This window comes from Rhinopithecus bieti, unplaced genomic scaffold (genome assembly GCF_001698545.2).
Source record: "Rhinopithecus bieti isolate Rb0 unplaced genomic scaffold, ASM169854v2 scaffold_3041, whole genome shotgun sequence".
NCBI lineage: Eukaryota > Metazoa > Chordata > Mammalia > Primates > Cercopithecidae > Rhinopithecus > Rhinopithecus bieti.
The window spans coordinates 687,895-704,194 of NW_016804262.1; the positions used below are offsets into that span (position 1 = coordinate 687,895).

The window sequence follows — 16,300 nt, forward strand, 5'->3', positions numbered from 1 at the left end:
CCTAAGTAAGTAACTTGACACTATTGTATTGCTCCTAGAATATACCAAGAACAGTTATATTTTTCCGTATAGTCTTTAATAAGTTCATCCTACCCCGTGTTCAGCTGAGTTTAAAAACAAAGAGCAGCCGGGCGTGGTGGCTTATGCCTGTATCCTGGCACTTTAGGGGAGGCCGAGGTGGGCAGATCACCTGAGGTCAGTAGTTCGAAACCAGCCTGGCCAACATGGCGAAACCCCATCTCTACGAAAAATATAAAAATTAGCTGGGTGTGGTGGCAGGCGCCTGTAATCCCACTTACTCAGGAGGCTGAGGCGGGAGAATAGCTTGAACCTGGGAGGTAGAGGTTGCAGTGAACCAAGATGGCGCCACTGCACTTCAACCTGGGCGACAGAGGGAGACTCCGTCTCGAAAAACAAACAAAAAAAGAGTATGTAAATAACAGCCTCTCTCTAGATAGTTCTAAGGAAAATGCACCATCTCTTGAAACCCCATTCCTCATCTCCAGATTGCCAACTGTGGCAAGGGAATGCTGTAAGAGATATCTTGCTGAGAGACAAGTTACTTGCCATTAAAAGTAATGACAAAAACCATAATTACTTATGAGGTGGGAGGATCACCTGAGCCCTGGGAAGTCGAGGCTGCAATGAGTTATGACTGTGTGACTGTGCCACTGCACTCCAGCCTGCATGACAGAGTGACCCTGCCTCAAAAAAATAATAATAATCCATTTGATTTTACGTTATTTTGAGCTTCTGGAAAAGTATTTTTCATGGATTAAGTCCTGCTTCTTTGGCAAGGAAATAATACATTTGATGTGTACTTATTAAAACTATTAAACACATTTGATGTGTACTTATGAAAAGCACAGCACAAACTTGAATTCTCATTTATGATGCTTGCTTAAAGATCAAAGCTTGTGAAACAGATTTTATTTAACTGTCCATTTTCCATTTAATTAATAGCTGTTTTTAAAAGTTAGATGTTAATTTTAATGAAATGTTTTGATCTCCAGAAGTGGAACTCTGGCTTTTGACTCTGACAGAACAACTACAAGTTACTTTATATAAATTGTCTTGAAATGTCACAACCACAACAGTTGTCAGGGTTTCCAGTGTGTTTAAGGGAAACTCAGGATTCTGACTCAAATTTCTGTAGTTTCAGGTATTACCCCGTATGTTTTGGGTCTAGTTCTGACCAAATTACACATTATTCCAGGCCAAAGCATGTAATTCCTGAAGGAGATTCTTAGCACTTTTCCCTCTCTCTGTAGCAGCTGAGGAGATCTTGTATTCCAGATGGTACAGGTACAAAATGGAGGAACTTCTGTCAGCCTGGATCCTTGAATGACAGTGTGGAACCGAGCTCCCTCTATTGACCTGTGTTTGATATGTAGTGTGATAAAAGACCTAAGCCACCGAGATCTGAGGATTGTTTATTACCCCTATAGAAAAGTTGTTGTCATCTCCGTCTGTTTTCCAAGTGTATTGTCTTTTTCTTATTGATTTTTAGAAGATCTTTGCTTATTGAGAATGTTAACATTTTGCTTGTTAAATATGCTGCATTTTTCTCCTTGTCAATAATTTTGCTTACAGTGTGTTTTGCTGACAGGAATTTAAGAGTTTTATGTAGCCAAACTTGTCATATATGTTCTTTTATGACTTCTAGTTTTTCTGGCATAAATAGAATCTCCCTTGTGAAGATTATAATTTTCCCAAACTAAATAGGCTATCCTTTTTCCACTGGGCAAAAAAGCTACTTTTAACAATGCTAAATCCTACCTCTATGTATGGATTTGTGTCTGGAGTCTTAATTTTTTAGAATTTTTATGCCTGTACCATACTAATTTGCTTTTATTGCTTTTAATACATGTTCTGATAAGCAAGACAATTCCTCTGTAGTTTTCTATTTCAAAATATTCTTAGTTTTTATATACATTCATTCTTCTAAATAAATTTTGCTGTTTGTCAATTTCAGAAAAGAAATGTGTTGGGATTCTGATAGAAATTATACTAATTTTATATCTTAATATGGGGGACTGAAATCTTTATACTACTGAATTTCCCATCAGAGAGCATGCTATTCCTAGAAAGGACATCTCCATTTATTCAAATCTCATTAAAATGCTGTAGTTTTTCTTGCATAGTTCTTGTTAAATTTATTTCCATGTATTTTATAACCTTTGTTGCCATTGCAAATGTATTGTCTTTGTATAATTGGCTGATTTTTAAATTTTATGGCTCTACATTTAAACTAAGTAAAACAGAAGAAATGAACTTTGGAAACCTGTATGAGAATTAAATTTAAACTTTATCTGTTCAGTAATTATCTAGAAACTAGTTAAAAGAGACATTGTACAGAATTGTCTCAAAGAAAAAAAAAAATAATCTTTGGTATGCACCAGATTTTAAAAAGTGGTATGTAACCGGTCCCTATCCTGGTGGCTCTGCATAGAACGTTTGCCTAATTCCACTTTGATGTTAGGGCCTTGGCCTGTGAAACTTCTTTTCAGAACTTACTAGGAGGTTGGTTTTTGACGATGTAATTTTCTATGTTACATTTTGCCATCTCTATGAATCTACCAAAGAGAAATTCCCCTGATATTTGTTTCACCTGAGAAACTGGTCTGTGCTTTTATCTAGCAGATCCTAGTGTAAATCACATAATGGATAACATTTCCCCCCAAAACTGGCTGCCAATGAGTACAGAGTCAAATTCCCATTCATCTCTAACAAATGCATTGCATTTTTGTGAATTCTCATCTTTGGATCCAAATCTTATTCCTGCTTTGTTGGACTTTCCTACACTTATGCCTGTATTTCATTTATTTTTTTTTTTTTCCTTCTTATATCCCATGGATCTTTGTAATCTACTTTAAATACTTTCTGGATCAAAACAGACCTGAAAGTGCAGAGAGAAAACCTACAAATAGGTTTGTATCCTATAATCTGTGCTCTAACTTCATAAAACTCTATGATAAATATAATTACCACACCATTTGAAATAAAGAAATTTATTCTGAAATAAAGAATTATATTCTTTGAAATTACAAATTAATGCAAGATGATCTTAGCTTTAATTTCTAAAATCAAATTCACTTTAAAACGTCTTCTAGGAAAATGACTATACAGGTCAACACTGGACTTTAAGCATGACTAAGCAATACATACTTCATGAGATCACCACATTAGTAGTTTCGGTCTTATTTGAAATGTATATTTACTCCCCATTTTGTGCTCAATACTGAAAACACAATTTCTCAGCAAAGATCGCTCTACCTTTATGCTTCAAAGTTTTCCAAAGAATAAGAATTTTTTAGTTATATAAATGGAAAATAATATATTGATGGCCCAGCATTAAAATGTGGAAGAGCACAGTAGAATTGTTTTTAGCTGAAGTTATGTTTCCAAGCTAACACAGACAAGATGAAAACAAAACATTTTATGGAAATGTACTTTAGAAATATTTTAATTCACTATATTAAAGTGTTTTAATGGAAACAAAATGTTTAGAAAAGAATTTGTAATACTCAAACATCTGTATTTATTCTATCTAAACTATCAAAATCTTAAATGAAACTGAGACAAGGTGACTGCAAATACTAAAAAGTCACTTAGTTTGCTTAACTGAGCGTGCCTGAAGCATTCTGGGCACAAAGGATGACAATCATGAGGCCACAGTGTTGTCCTGGGTGCAGCAGCTGAGTGCTACATGTGATCCCCAAGTGACAGAGGTGCTCTTCAGGACACAGTGGGTTGGATGAATTTCAACAACAATCGGCTTTCTGTGAGGGTCAGTGAGTAGCAAATGACCTAGTAAGACAGAACTCTTGCCAAAAGGCTGAAATCAGAAGCACAGCAAAGTTGACTCTAAGTTTCCTAATTTCTATGCAGAGAAAACATTTCTAATGCTTTTATTTAAAGTTTTTATTTAAAGAGATAAAATCAATTTGGAGAATGTCTTAGAGAGTGTACACAGTGAATTTCTTGTTTGAGCCTCTCTTGTATTCGTCTGATGGCTTAAAGGAATCTGTAAAGATCAGCCTCTCGACTTCTCAACTTCATCAGTCCACCTGGATGGAACATGAGGTCAACCACGTACACCTCAGGAGCGGGGAGGCCCCCAAGCACTCCCTTCCGAGATTCATTCTGCAGCATGACTTCATTCCACGCTCTACCGTACTCTCCGCGAACCAGGGAGCAACCAATGCCAATTCTATCTGCCAGAGCCTGCAGGAGAAAACAAGAGATCAACCAAGGGTGATGCGGGAGAGGGGCGGGGAATATCCTGTTTGTAATTGCCCGCCTTGATTGAAGGTGAAATACACAAGTCTTGCAAAGAAATGTTTAGATAGGAGGCTGAAAGATGTGGACTACTGGTATATGGGCCAATCAAATGTGACAAATTCCCTTCATCAAATGTGATAAATTCACTCAAGATTCTGTAGATGCAAAATCTCTGTGTAGGTCCTGCTGGGAAGTGACCTTTTTCAGGTAGTAACACTATTGTATCAGATGAGGAAGGTGGTTGGAAAAAAGCTATTCTGTACGTTCTTGGCACTAGTGCATCTATCCATCTTTCCAAACTTCTGGGCTCTCTCTGGCTGTAAAATGCAGTGGGACTGAATGGAGGCATCACCCTGGGGTGGGGGCTCTTTCCAGCTAAACTATTCTGCGTGCCATGGGGCAGGAGCGGCAGAACTGTGTGTGCCTGGTCCCAGGGCTCCTTGCTGCCACCTCACCAGAGACTGCTTAGGTTCCTTGGAAATTGTCTCTTCAATTTGCCTTCTAATGATTCCTGATTTTGAGGTTATTAAAACAAAACATCTCTAATCTGGAGACTACTCAGCCACTTTATAGTGAACAGGAGAACTGGCTCAGTCTGCCTGGGTCTGGATTGTAGCCCAGACCTGAGACCGACTAGCTGCGCACCACAGCAAGGGCCTTGGCATCTCTGGGTTTCTATGGCTTCATCTGATAAATGAGGGGAGCAACAGTACTTTCTTCATACAGTGTTAGGAAGATGAAGTCAATTATCTGTCCAGTGCTTACAGCAGCGAACACCAGCAAGGCTACATACTCAGTTAATACTACATAGCACCAGAAGGCAGGAATTGTGTTGTTTTAGTACCCTGTGTGTGTGTGTGTGTGTGTGTGTGTGTGTGTGTGTGTGTGTGTGTATATATGTGTGTGTATATATATATGTATATGTATATAAATTTATTGATTACTTACAACATAATGACTGCACTAGGTCACTCTGTCTTGGGTGGACCATGATGATTAAGACATGGTTATCATTTTTAGAGCCTTGCATTCTACACAGACCTACTGGTAAAGAGCCAACTATAACACAAACAGTATCTGAATGTATGGCACTCATAGTTCAGTGGGGTAGAAAGACAAAAATAAATATATAATTATAAGATGTTTCCAAAAGTAACACTCCCTGTCAAAGCCTTGTAAATCATCAAAACAACCAACCATGTAGAATAGATGCTATTGTTTTCCCCGTTTTATAGAGGATAAAACTGAGGCCTCATAATTCTCCCAAGGTCACAGTATGTGGTGACCAAAAGTGAGAGCCAGGGCATCTGTCTCTGGAGTCTGAGTTTTTAATGTCAGGGTAATAACTGCTGCTGACTGAGGTGAAGCAATTCCCATCTGAAACTCCCTGTTTTCTTTTTGAAGTGGGCACAAGGTCACCTGCTTAGAGTGGAGCAGTGCTGATGGAAGAGCTTGGCAAAGGGCAGATGTGGGGCCCAGTAGCTGAAGGAAATAGGAAAAAGCCTGCCACTAGGAGTTGGCCTATAGGAGTGGCCTGTAGGTGGCATGTATGAGTGAAAAGGACAGACAATCAGAACAAGGCCTGGTTGGCAAGGCAGAGGGTGGAAGGATGGAAGGAGAGGGAATGGGGGAAATTAGTGAGTGAGTGAATTACTAGGGCTGTGGTCTATTTGTCTATCCTGCCTAGGGAAGAAAGTAAAACCAAACAGGCCAAAAAAACTGGAAGAAAATAGAGGAGATAAAGAGTATATATAGGAGGGCTGAAGGATTTAGGAGGAGAGGAAGGATAAGATATTTTATCAGTGAGTATTGGTGTTCAGAATTTCAGTGGTGGGAGATTTCTGGGTAATTAATTGTATGACTCATTTGAGATGTGAGGGTAATTCTGTTTGGCATAATGAGCTTAAGATGCCTGTTATGAACTGAATGTTTGTGTACTCCCCCGAATTCATATGTTGAAGCCCTAATCCCTAATGTGATGGTATTTGGAGGTGGGGGTCTTTGGAAGGAGATTAGGTTTAGATGAGGTCATGAGGGTAGACCCCACGATGGGATTAGTGTCCCTATAATAAGAGACAGGAGAGCATGCTTGCTCTCCACCATGTCAGGATACAATGGGAGCCTTTCTCTGTCATATGAGGATACAGCAAGAAGGTGGCTGTCTGCAAACCAGGAAGGGAGCCCTCACTAGACACTGAATCTGCTGGTACTCTGATCTTGGACTTCTCAGCCTCCAGAACTATGAGAAATAAATCACTGTTGTTTAATCTTCCAGTCTATGGTATTTTGTTATAGCAGCTAAACTTGACAAATTCAGTGCCTATGAGACACTCATATAGAGCTAGCCTGGATATTAATGACATACATAGATCTGGAATCAGGGGAGGTTTGAAGGATGAAGGACATGATCTGTAGATTTTAGGTATTTAGGTACTATTTAAGGCCATATGAAGGAAAACCTCACCCTGCGAAATGCATAAAGGGAGAACAGAAAAGTGTCTGGGTCAGAACCTTGAGGAACCCCAATATTTAAGAGAGACCTGGAGGTGTTCTCCAATTATTTGACCTATTAAGCAAGGCAGACAATAAGGAGATCACTAAGGTCCTTATTGAGAGTGGGAGCAAAAGCCAGATGACCGGGAGTTAGGACAAAAATGAGAAGTGTGCCAAAGAGTGACAAGGAGCTAAGATGATTCCGAATTTTGACCAGGAATGGGAATTATCTATGGGTAGAAGCAGTGTGGTAGGTCTTTTATTCAGGTAGGCATGGGCGCAAATTTCAGCTCCACCTATGGTTGACCTCGGGTAAAATTATTTCTCCAGGTATCAGTTTGCTCACCTTTAAAGCAAGGGTAGTAATTTCTATATTTGGCATTTTTGAAACTCTTCACAATTATAGGTAACAAGTCCCGGCATATAGTTCAAAATGACATTAGTCATGGTAATAGGATTTAAGGTAGTAATTGTAGCTATTATGATAAGAGCTTTATATTTTCTCTTTATATACTGCAGAGTTAAGCATGTTTAGATTTTAAAGGGGAAAATAGCTAAGAGAGAGAAGAGAGTTAAGACAGGAGAGAAGCAAGAATTGATAGAGCAGGCAATCCAAGGAAATAGGAAAGGCTAGCACTTAGATAATAGAATTAGCTTGGAACTGGAGGTAAGATGCATGTGAATGCAATGATGTTTATAAGTATTTGGGAAAGGGTAGGAAATTTATGCATTTAGTCTATAGTTCACATTTTCCCAGCTTCTATTATATGCCAGACACTGGATATAATGGAGCAAAAGATCAACCCCTCTCTTTAGCCTGATCCTTCTCTGATGTCCCCATTTCAGGGAATAATGCCTTCATTACCAGTTGCCCCACTCAAAGCCCAGAAATCATTTTGTTCTTCTCATGGACTCTCTCACACCACACCTAGGCAGTCACCAACTCCTTTCGATTATGTCCTCTAAATTCATTGGCTCTTCCACATCTACATGTCAGGATTTAGTATGGATCAACCACTCTTCTTGCTCGGTCACTTTCTAACTGGTTTTCCTGTTTCTAGTCTTGCCCCTGCTCTAATTCATTCCCCATTCTGTTGCCTGAACAGTGGTTCAAAATGATGTTACCCCCTTGAAAACTTTCAGTGGCTACTGTTATATTTTAGGGTAATAAAATAATGCCCAAACTTACATGATGCATTATGATCTAGCATTCACCCCTCCTCTTTTCCTCATGCACGCAAACTATTCTACCTTCCTCAAATAGACCACTGACTCTCATACCTGTATTATTTTGCATAAGATGTTTTCTCTGTTTAGAATACTCTTGTTTTCCTTCTTTACTTGATGAAACCCTATGCAGCCTCTCATACTTGGGTTATCTATCAGCTCTTTCTCTGGAATTTTCCCTGACTTTACTTTGGAAGCTGCAAGTCTGGTTTAGGTACCCCTTGAGTGCAGGGACTGTCATTTTAGTATCTCTCTACTCTCAGGCCCTAGCAGAGGCCCTCACCATAGTAGGTGTATGGTCACTATTGAATAAATATGCTTCTAGTAGTCTGGTGAATATATAGGCAGGTATGTGTGTGTATGCATGTATATATTCGTATATATGTATGTGTATGCTTGTATATATGTATATATACACATATGTGCCAGATATAAATAAATCTAAATGGTAGAATTAATAATATTCAGTTAAATGTTAGCAACTGGCCTACTCCAATATGATAAAGACAAAGCATTTTTACTTAACGGCAAATGAGGCAAAATACCTTACACACCTTGAAAAGCAAAGCTCGATGGTAGAAGATTCCTTTTTTGACATGTCCAATCGGTATGACATTGGATTTAAGTTGAAATTTTAGTTCACTTATGTGAAGTTCCCAGCTGAAATCAGGTATTTTCTCTTTTGTAATCTTACCACCCATTTTTTCTGCCACATACCTGTGTCAATTACATTGAGATCAAATCAGTCAATTTTAATAACTCAGGATGCTTTGAGTGTAATTACATGTAAATATACACGTAAAAATGACATTTGTGGTGATTTTCATCGTGCTTTATTTTTGAGAAAGTACTTACCATAAGTAGGTTAGCATGTTTACTGTATGCAAACCATCATATATAAACTGAAATTCTAGCAATTTCATTCAATTTGAAGGAGAAAATGAGTGCTAATTTTTTCCAATACTTATAAAAAGATAAAATCAATATAACACTAAATATCAATGCAGTTTTAAAATTTTATCTTACTCTTGAAAAGTATTTCTAAATGTTTTAATCTGAAATCCAAGGAAGGAGTTGAACTAACATATGGTTCTTCTTTCAAGGAATTTAAACTCAGAGACAAGACAAACACCCAGAAAATTGTCCCATTAGATTTATGAACATTTTCAAGTTTTATATTTTTATGTTTTCTTTTAAAATTCATTTTAATTTAGAGAAAGACATGATGTGACTTAACACTGAAGTCAGAGGAGCAAGGAAGAAGAGGACAAAGCAAAAAGAAAAATAAAGTCACAGATCTGCGGGCAAGGCAGGATAAACATGGTATACTTTGCTTGTGTATTTCTCCTAATATTAGGCTCTCACTGAAGAAGTCAGTAAACACACCTGCAATACCCTTTGTCTATGAAGACCACTACATTCTTGGAGTAAGGGCAGAATTGCAATTTTTATTTTAATTTGTATTTATAAAGAGAGATGGGAGTCTCACTATGTTGCCCAGGCTGGTCTCAAACTCCTAGCTTCAATAAATCCTCCCATCTTGGCCTCCCAAAGCACTGGGATTACAAGCATGAGCTAGTGTGCCTGGCCCAAATTGCAAACCTTAAAGAAATTCCTCTTGCTGCATGAGAAACCAAGCAAAGAAGAACAATGGTTTAAAAAAAGAAAAAAAAAAGAGAGAGAGAGAGAGAGAGAGAAAGAGTTGGGGAGAAAGCTGCTGAACTGACTGCAGTTCCACCAAGCCAGGGGTACTCTAGTGAATGCCAAGGAACCAGAGCCATGAGGACATATCTCTGCCTCTCTCTGTATCTTGGTGTGGACTCAGGTTAAGATAAGACAATTATTTGAGAATGATGGAAAGTGTTACTGATAGAAACAAAGCATGAGGAGATTTGACATGTTCACATAAGCCAAGACAGAGTTCTGCTTGAGCCATCACTTCTCAAGGACATCAGGAACATTTCAGTAGCCAAAAATGTTCTCTTCCAGTTCTGGCTGACAAAAAGGCAATGATCTGGCAGCTGTGTTACTTGCAGTTGTCACATCCGGGTTTCATGATAGCAACTCACTGCTATTTGGAGGAGATGCAAGCTCCCACGGAGACCGCAGCTGTTGCACAAGCCAGCAGCTTACATACTGAGTGGTGTCATTCACGAAGCCTGTCCTCACTTCTGGTGATTCCTAACCCCTTACAGCTACCGAGTCAATTTCCAGCCTTTACCTGGTGTAATTAAACACTCTAATGAAGGAGACAACTTCACTGGCTTATACAGAGCCCTGAGCCTGCCTAAGCAGCCATTGTTTAGAATGCTGACACCCCACTTAGAGAAACATGAAACACGAAAGATCAGAAACAGATCAGAAAAAGAGACATTGGACATTTGTATTAGAAAATTTATCAGTTTACAAATAATTCACAGTAGGATTCCTTTAACTTATGAACACCCCATCCACCTGAGGGATGATTTAATTTTCAAACTTTTGATTCATAACTTCTGCAGGAGCACATTGAAAGATGCTTTTCATGGTTTAGCTGAAGAAGATGACAGGCATTTTTCTTGAAGCAATTTCCAGCTCCTATCTCTGATTCTTAGTGAACATATGACCTAAATAGAAATTGAGGACTTTTCCAATTCATTGTGTTTCTGTGTCAGAGTCAGAGTGCTGTAAGCTTCAATTTTATTTATGGTGTATTTGTCTAAAACATGGCTAAAACGTATATGTCACTAAATTTTTTTCAGAAATTAAAAACACATATATACATAGACAACTTACTTTGCAAGAACCTCAATCTGTTCCTTAATATTGGTTATGGGCAGTATTGATTTGGTAACCTCATACACGTACATAGAGAAATCAGGGTCAGAGGGAGGACACCATTCTTTGTCAGAGCTTCCTTCACTCACAAATTTTGGTACCGCCATAACCTCTTCCTCCTCTTTCACTTTTTCCTCTTCTTTTTTTCCTCTGCCTTTCCTTTGAAAGTAAACAAGGGCAATCAAGATCACATCTTCTGCTAAACAAACAAACAAATGCTCTTGGATTTCTGAGAAGAGCATCACAGAAATAAGGTACAGTGAACCCTTGAGCAACACGAGATTGAACTGTGTGGATCCACTCCTATGTGGACTTTTTTCAGTAAATACTGTTGGCCCTTCTTATCCCTGGGTTCTGCATTCCACAACCAAATGTGACTGAAAATATAGTATTTGTGCTAAGTAAAACCCACAGATGCAGAGAGCTGACTTTTCATATACGTGGGTTCCACAGAGCTGACTGTGGGTCTAGAGTATGCATGGATTTTGCTATCTATAGGGCTTCATGAAACCAATCCCCCATTGATACTGAGGAATGACTGTATTTTATACACACATAAAGTTTTCAAATTTTCATTTTCAGTGACAATTGGAGAATTTCACAGAGTCTCTATTATGCAGAACAAACTAACTTTCAAGAGAACATTGTGTGATTGATATATATTATGAAAATCATATATTGGTCTTCTGCACAATTGCCTAGCAAGGTGTCTGGCACATGGTAGTAGGTATGTAATAACATAGTTATTGAATTGGAAACAATTAGGTTGCCTCCTCAGAGAGTCTAAGCCAACTACATCATCTCTTACTTCAGTTAAGACCCTCTGCAGGAATAATATGGATTGCTATTTTTAAGAAAAATTATTCAAAACAAGGAAATAAAGAAAAAAAAAAGAACAAAGACTCATCCAAGGTTTATCTAGAGAAATGTACTTAGTTTAGCACTTAATAAAAATGAAATTTTAATTAAAAGTTCTGGCCTTAGAGAATTACTAGTTAACATGTATATTTTTACATGTAGAGATGCAAATAATTTCTGTCCAATGGAAAAGATACTCTCAAAGGTTACAGTTTATCCTTCTATTGAATTCCACAATTCCCGATGCTGAACTAAACTTAGCCCAGTAACTGGAAGTGAACATCAGCACAGACAGAGAAGGCTCAATAAGATTGAAAAGAAAGAAGAAAAGAGAGACAGAAAAGAGAGAATAAAGGAAAGCCCCAGTTTTAATTTTTGTTCTTTCTAATTTTTCTTCATTCTTGTGCATTCTAAGCCCATAAGGAATCCTGTGACAGCAGTGGCACTGGTGACTCTGGGATCCTATAAGAGCCTAAAATTGCTTTATACTCTCTCAGACCTTCTGCTATTTGGCTGTAAATATGGGTGCAGTCATGGCAAGAGTGCAGTAGATCAAGGTAAATAAAGTTTTCTGGCTGGAGGACCTAAAGGGAAGCCCCCAAAGAATCAGAAAAGGCAAGGAAGATTATGGAAAAGAAGGAGCTCAGAAAAGTAACCCCATAAAATTATTTATAAATTCCTAGGCTTATCCTGAGTTGTGCATACATGGCTTGACCCTCAACAGCACATACATAGACTTTGAAAACTGAATTATGGGATAGACTGCCATCCAAGTCCCAAAGTGGATACTGGTTGGCATACGTGCAGAACCAATCCAAATAGCACTGCAAAGACTTTGAAAATTGAACTGACATGGGAATGACAATCCACAAAAGCCTGGTTGGAATTGGAAGCCTGAACTCAACTTAGTCAATTGCCTGCTAAAATACAACCCATAATAATGCAACCCAAAAATGCAACCCATAAATAAGACCCATAGGACTTATAACTTATTATAATCTAAAATTACTCATTATATGAAGAACCAAGAAAATCTCAACTCATAGGAAAAGACAATCAATAGACACCACTCCTAGATGACACAGATGTTGATTATACAGACTTTAAAAATGCTTCAAGAAGGTCAAATACTCTTGAAATGAATAGAAGTTTAAAATCATAAAATAAATGGAAGACATAAAATATAATTTTGGAACTGAGAAATATGCAATCAAAAGTTTAAATGAACATAACTCCCTAAATGGGTTTAATAGCATAATGAAGATAAAAGAGGAACTAGTCAATGAACTTGAAGATAGAACAATAAAAATCATCCAATCTGAACAACACAGAGAACAAAATTGTTGTTGTTGTTGTTTGAGACAGGGTTTCACCTGTTGCCCAGGCTGGGAGTGCGCTGGCTGCCACTACTTCTCACTACAGCCTCAAACTTCCAGTGCTCAAGTGATCCTCCCACCTCAGCCTCCTGAGTAGCTGGGAGTACAGGTATGTGCCACCATGCTCAGTTAATTTTGTTTTTTATTTTTTTGTAAAGACAGGGTCTCACTATGTTGCCCAGGCTTGTCTCCAATTCCTGGGCTCAAGCAAAACTCCTGCCTTGGCCTCCCAAAATGCTGGGATTACAGGTTTGAGCCACCATACCTGGATAGAAAACAAAATATTGAAAAAAACAATTGACAGATGCTCAGGGACCTGTGGCACAGTTAAAAAGGTCTAAGATTGATGTCATCAAGTCCCAGACACAGAAGAGAAAGGGTACAGTGTAGAAAAAACACATTGAATAAAGAAGGAAAGGCTGAGATGGCTCCCTCAATTTGGTTGAAAACATAAATCTACAGAGTCAGGAATTTCAGTGAATGCCAATAAAGTAAACCCAAAGAAATCTACTCTCAGATACATCAAAATCAAGCTATTGAAAACTAAACACAAAGCAGATGACATGACTGTCTACGTAGAAACTCCCAAGGAATTCTCCAAAAAAAAAAACTACTATAAATGAGTTCATCAAAGTGTCAGAATATAAGATCAACACACAAAATCCAATTGTGTTTCATATAGTAAGTAACAAGGAACATGTGCAAATCAAAATTAAAACCAAAAAACTGAAGCATTTACAATTGCTCCAAATAAACTACTTGCAGATAAACTTTGCAAAACATGTTGAATTCCTACATGATCTGTGTGCTGAATATTAAAAATGCTAAGGAAAGCAATCAAAGAAGACTTAGATAAATGATGAGACATACTGTGTTCATGGATTTGAAGATGTAACTATTAAAGACGTCAGTTCTCCCCCAAAATGATCTCTGGTTTTAATGCAATTCCTATCAATATCCCAGCGGTTTTTTCTAGACATATAATAGACAATCTTATTCTAGAATTTATATGAAAAGGCACAGGTTTTAGGATAGCTACATCAATCTTGACACAGAAAAATAAAGTGGGAAGAATCACTGTACTTGATAGTAAGGCTTACTATATAGCTACAGTAATTCAGACAGAGTGATACTAGTAGAGGGATAGATATATGGATGCATGTAACAGAACTGAAGACCCAGAAATAGAAATCAAAACAATACGCTCAACTGATTTTTGACAAAGGTGCACAAGCAATTCAATGGAAGAAGGATGGCCTTTTTAACAAATGGTACTGGGCCAATGCGACTTGAGGGTCCACGTAGTGATGAAACTATTCATTATCTTAACTGTGCTAGTAAAGGCATAAACCTACACATGTGATAAAATTGTATAAAACTAAATACACACATGTAGAAGAAAAGTAAACTTGAATAAAATGATTGGATTGTATCAATGTCAATATCCTAATTATGATATTGTTCTATAGTTTTCAAAATTGTATAATTAGGGTACCTGGAATTGCTCTATATTACTTCTTGTAACAGCATGTTATTACCTCACAAACATTTCAGTTAAAAACTTCCTTGGCCTTACTTTTGTCACCTTTTTCTAGGCTGTATTCTGTTCATTGATCTGTCTGTCCCTTCACCAATACCACATGATCTTGGTTATTGTAGCTTTGTAGTAAGTCTTAACATCAGGTAGTGATTATTTCAACTTTATGATCCTTTTTCAAAATTATTTTGGCTATCATAGTTTATTTACCTTTCCATAAAAGTTTTAGAATCAGCTTGTCTATATCTACAAAAAATCCTGCTAGAATTTTGATGGAATTGCATCAAATCTTTAGAGCAACTGGGGAAAATCAACATTTTGCTGTTTCGCATTTTCCAATATTTGAGCATGGTATGTCTCTTCACTTAGTGATTCTTTGATCTGTTTTGTAAGTGTTTTTGTAGTTTCAATATACAAGTCTTGGACATGTTTTGTTTCACTTTCATTTTTATTTCATATTTCATTTCTGAAAGCTATTTAAAATATTTACAAAATGTTTTGTTTTCAGTTGTTCATTGCTAGCATACAGAAACATGATTGATTTTTGTATGTTGACTGTATTGACCTGATATCCTGATATATTACTGAACTCACCTATTAGTTCCAAGAGTTTTTTTTTTTTAAGTGGATTTCTTAAGGATTTTCTATTTAGACAATCATGTTGTCTGCAAATACAGACAGGTTTTTTTTCTCCCACACTTTCCAATCTGTGTAACTTCTAAAAATTGCCTTATTGCAATGTCTAGGAATTCCAATACAATGTTGAACGGGGGGGGGGTAAAAACAGATGATATTTTGTCTTGTTCATGATCTTTGCAGTCTTTTACCATTAAGTATGATGTGATCCATAAATTAGTTTGTAGATGCCTTTTATCAAGTTGAGGCAATTCTCTTTTATTCCTATTTTCAACAGTAATATTTTATTTTATTTTATCACATCAACATCATAAGTAGATGTTTAATTTTGCCAAATGCTTTTTCTGCGTCAGTTAGTATTAGTTGGTTTTTCTTCTTTATACTGCTAATATGATGGATTACATTGATTGACAAGCATGACACAGGCTTGCATTCCTAGGATAAAGCTCTCAAGTTGCTCAGATAAATTATTCTTTGTATATACTGCTGAATTTGATTTGCTAATATTTCATACAGGATTTAGGGATCTATGTTCATGAGGAACATTGATCTGTAATTTTCTTGTAATGTCCTTGTCTGGTATTGGCATTAGAGTAACCTAATGCAAATAGATTGGCATTAAATTCTCATGAGCTGAGAAGTGTCCTCTATTTTCCTATTTTCTGAAAACAATGTGTAGAATTGATGTTAATTCTTTAAATGTTTGGTGAAATTTGCCAATGAAACTATCTGGATCAAGAGATTTCTTTTTTGAAAAAATTTTAATGAATTAAATTTATTTAATAGTTGCAGGGCTGTTATCTATTTCATCTTTGGTGAGTTTGGGTAGTTTGTAATTTTTGATAAATAATTGGTCCATCCATTACATCTAAGTTGCTGAACTAAGTTGCTTGTAGCATTTCTTTATAATCCTTTATTGTGTGTTGAGGGGTTGTAGTAATAATTCCTTCTTTCATTCCTGGCTTTGGCAATTTGTGTCCCCTCTCTTTGTTTAATTGTCATCTTTGTAGAGGTTTACCCATGTTATTCAACTTTCTAAAGAACCAGATTTTTTTTTTTTTTTTTTTTTTTT

At 37.1% G+C, this 16,300-nt stretch overlaps 1 protein-coding gene across 7 annotated transcripts in view; it reads right to left on the reverse strand.

Annotated features, from left to right (window-relative positions):
- Positions 1–2,992: 2,992 nt before the first annotated feature.
- The window catches only part of ARMC3 (armadillo repeat containing 3), a 121,378-nt gene continuing 108,070 nt past the window's right edge, over positions 2,993–16,300 (reverse strand). For 5 of the 7 annotated variants that reach the window (XM_017867443.1, XM_017867442.1, XM_017867447.1 and 2 more), the window contains 3 exons: positions 10,780–10,980; positions 8,559–8,721; positions 3,910–4,227 (listed from right to left, as the gene is read on the reverse strand). In XM_017867443.1, coding sequence (XP_017722932.1) covers positions 4,018–4,227; positions 8,559–8,721; positions 10,780–10,980 — 574 coding nt within the window. In that variant the 3' untranslated portion in view covers positions 3,910–4,017. Of the gene's footprint in view, positions 4,228–8,558; positions 8,722–10,779; positions 10,981–16,300 lie in introns of all 7 variants that reach the window. The other 2 variants (XM_017867445.1, XM_017867444.1) reach the window with 1 other exon arrangement.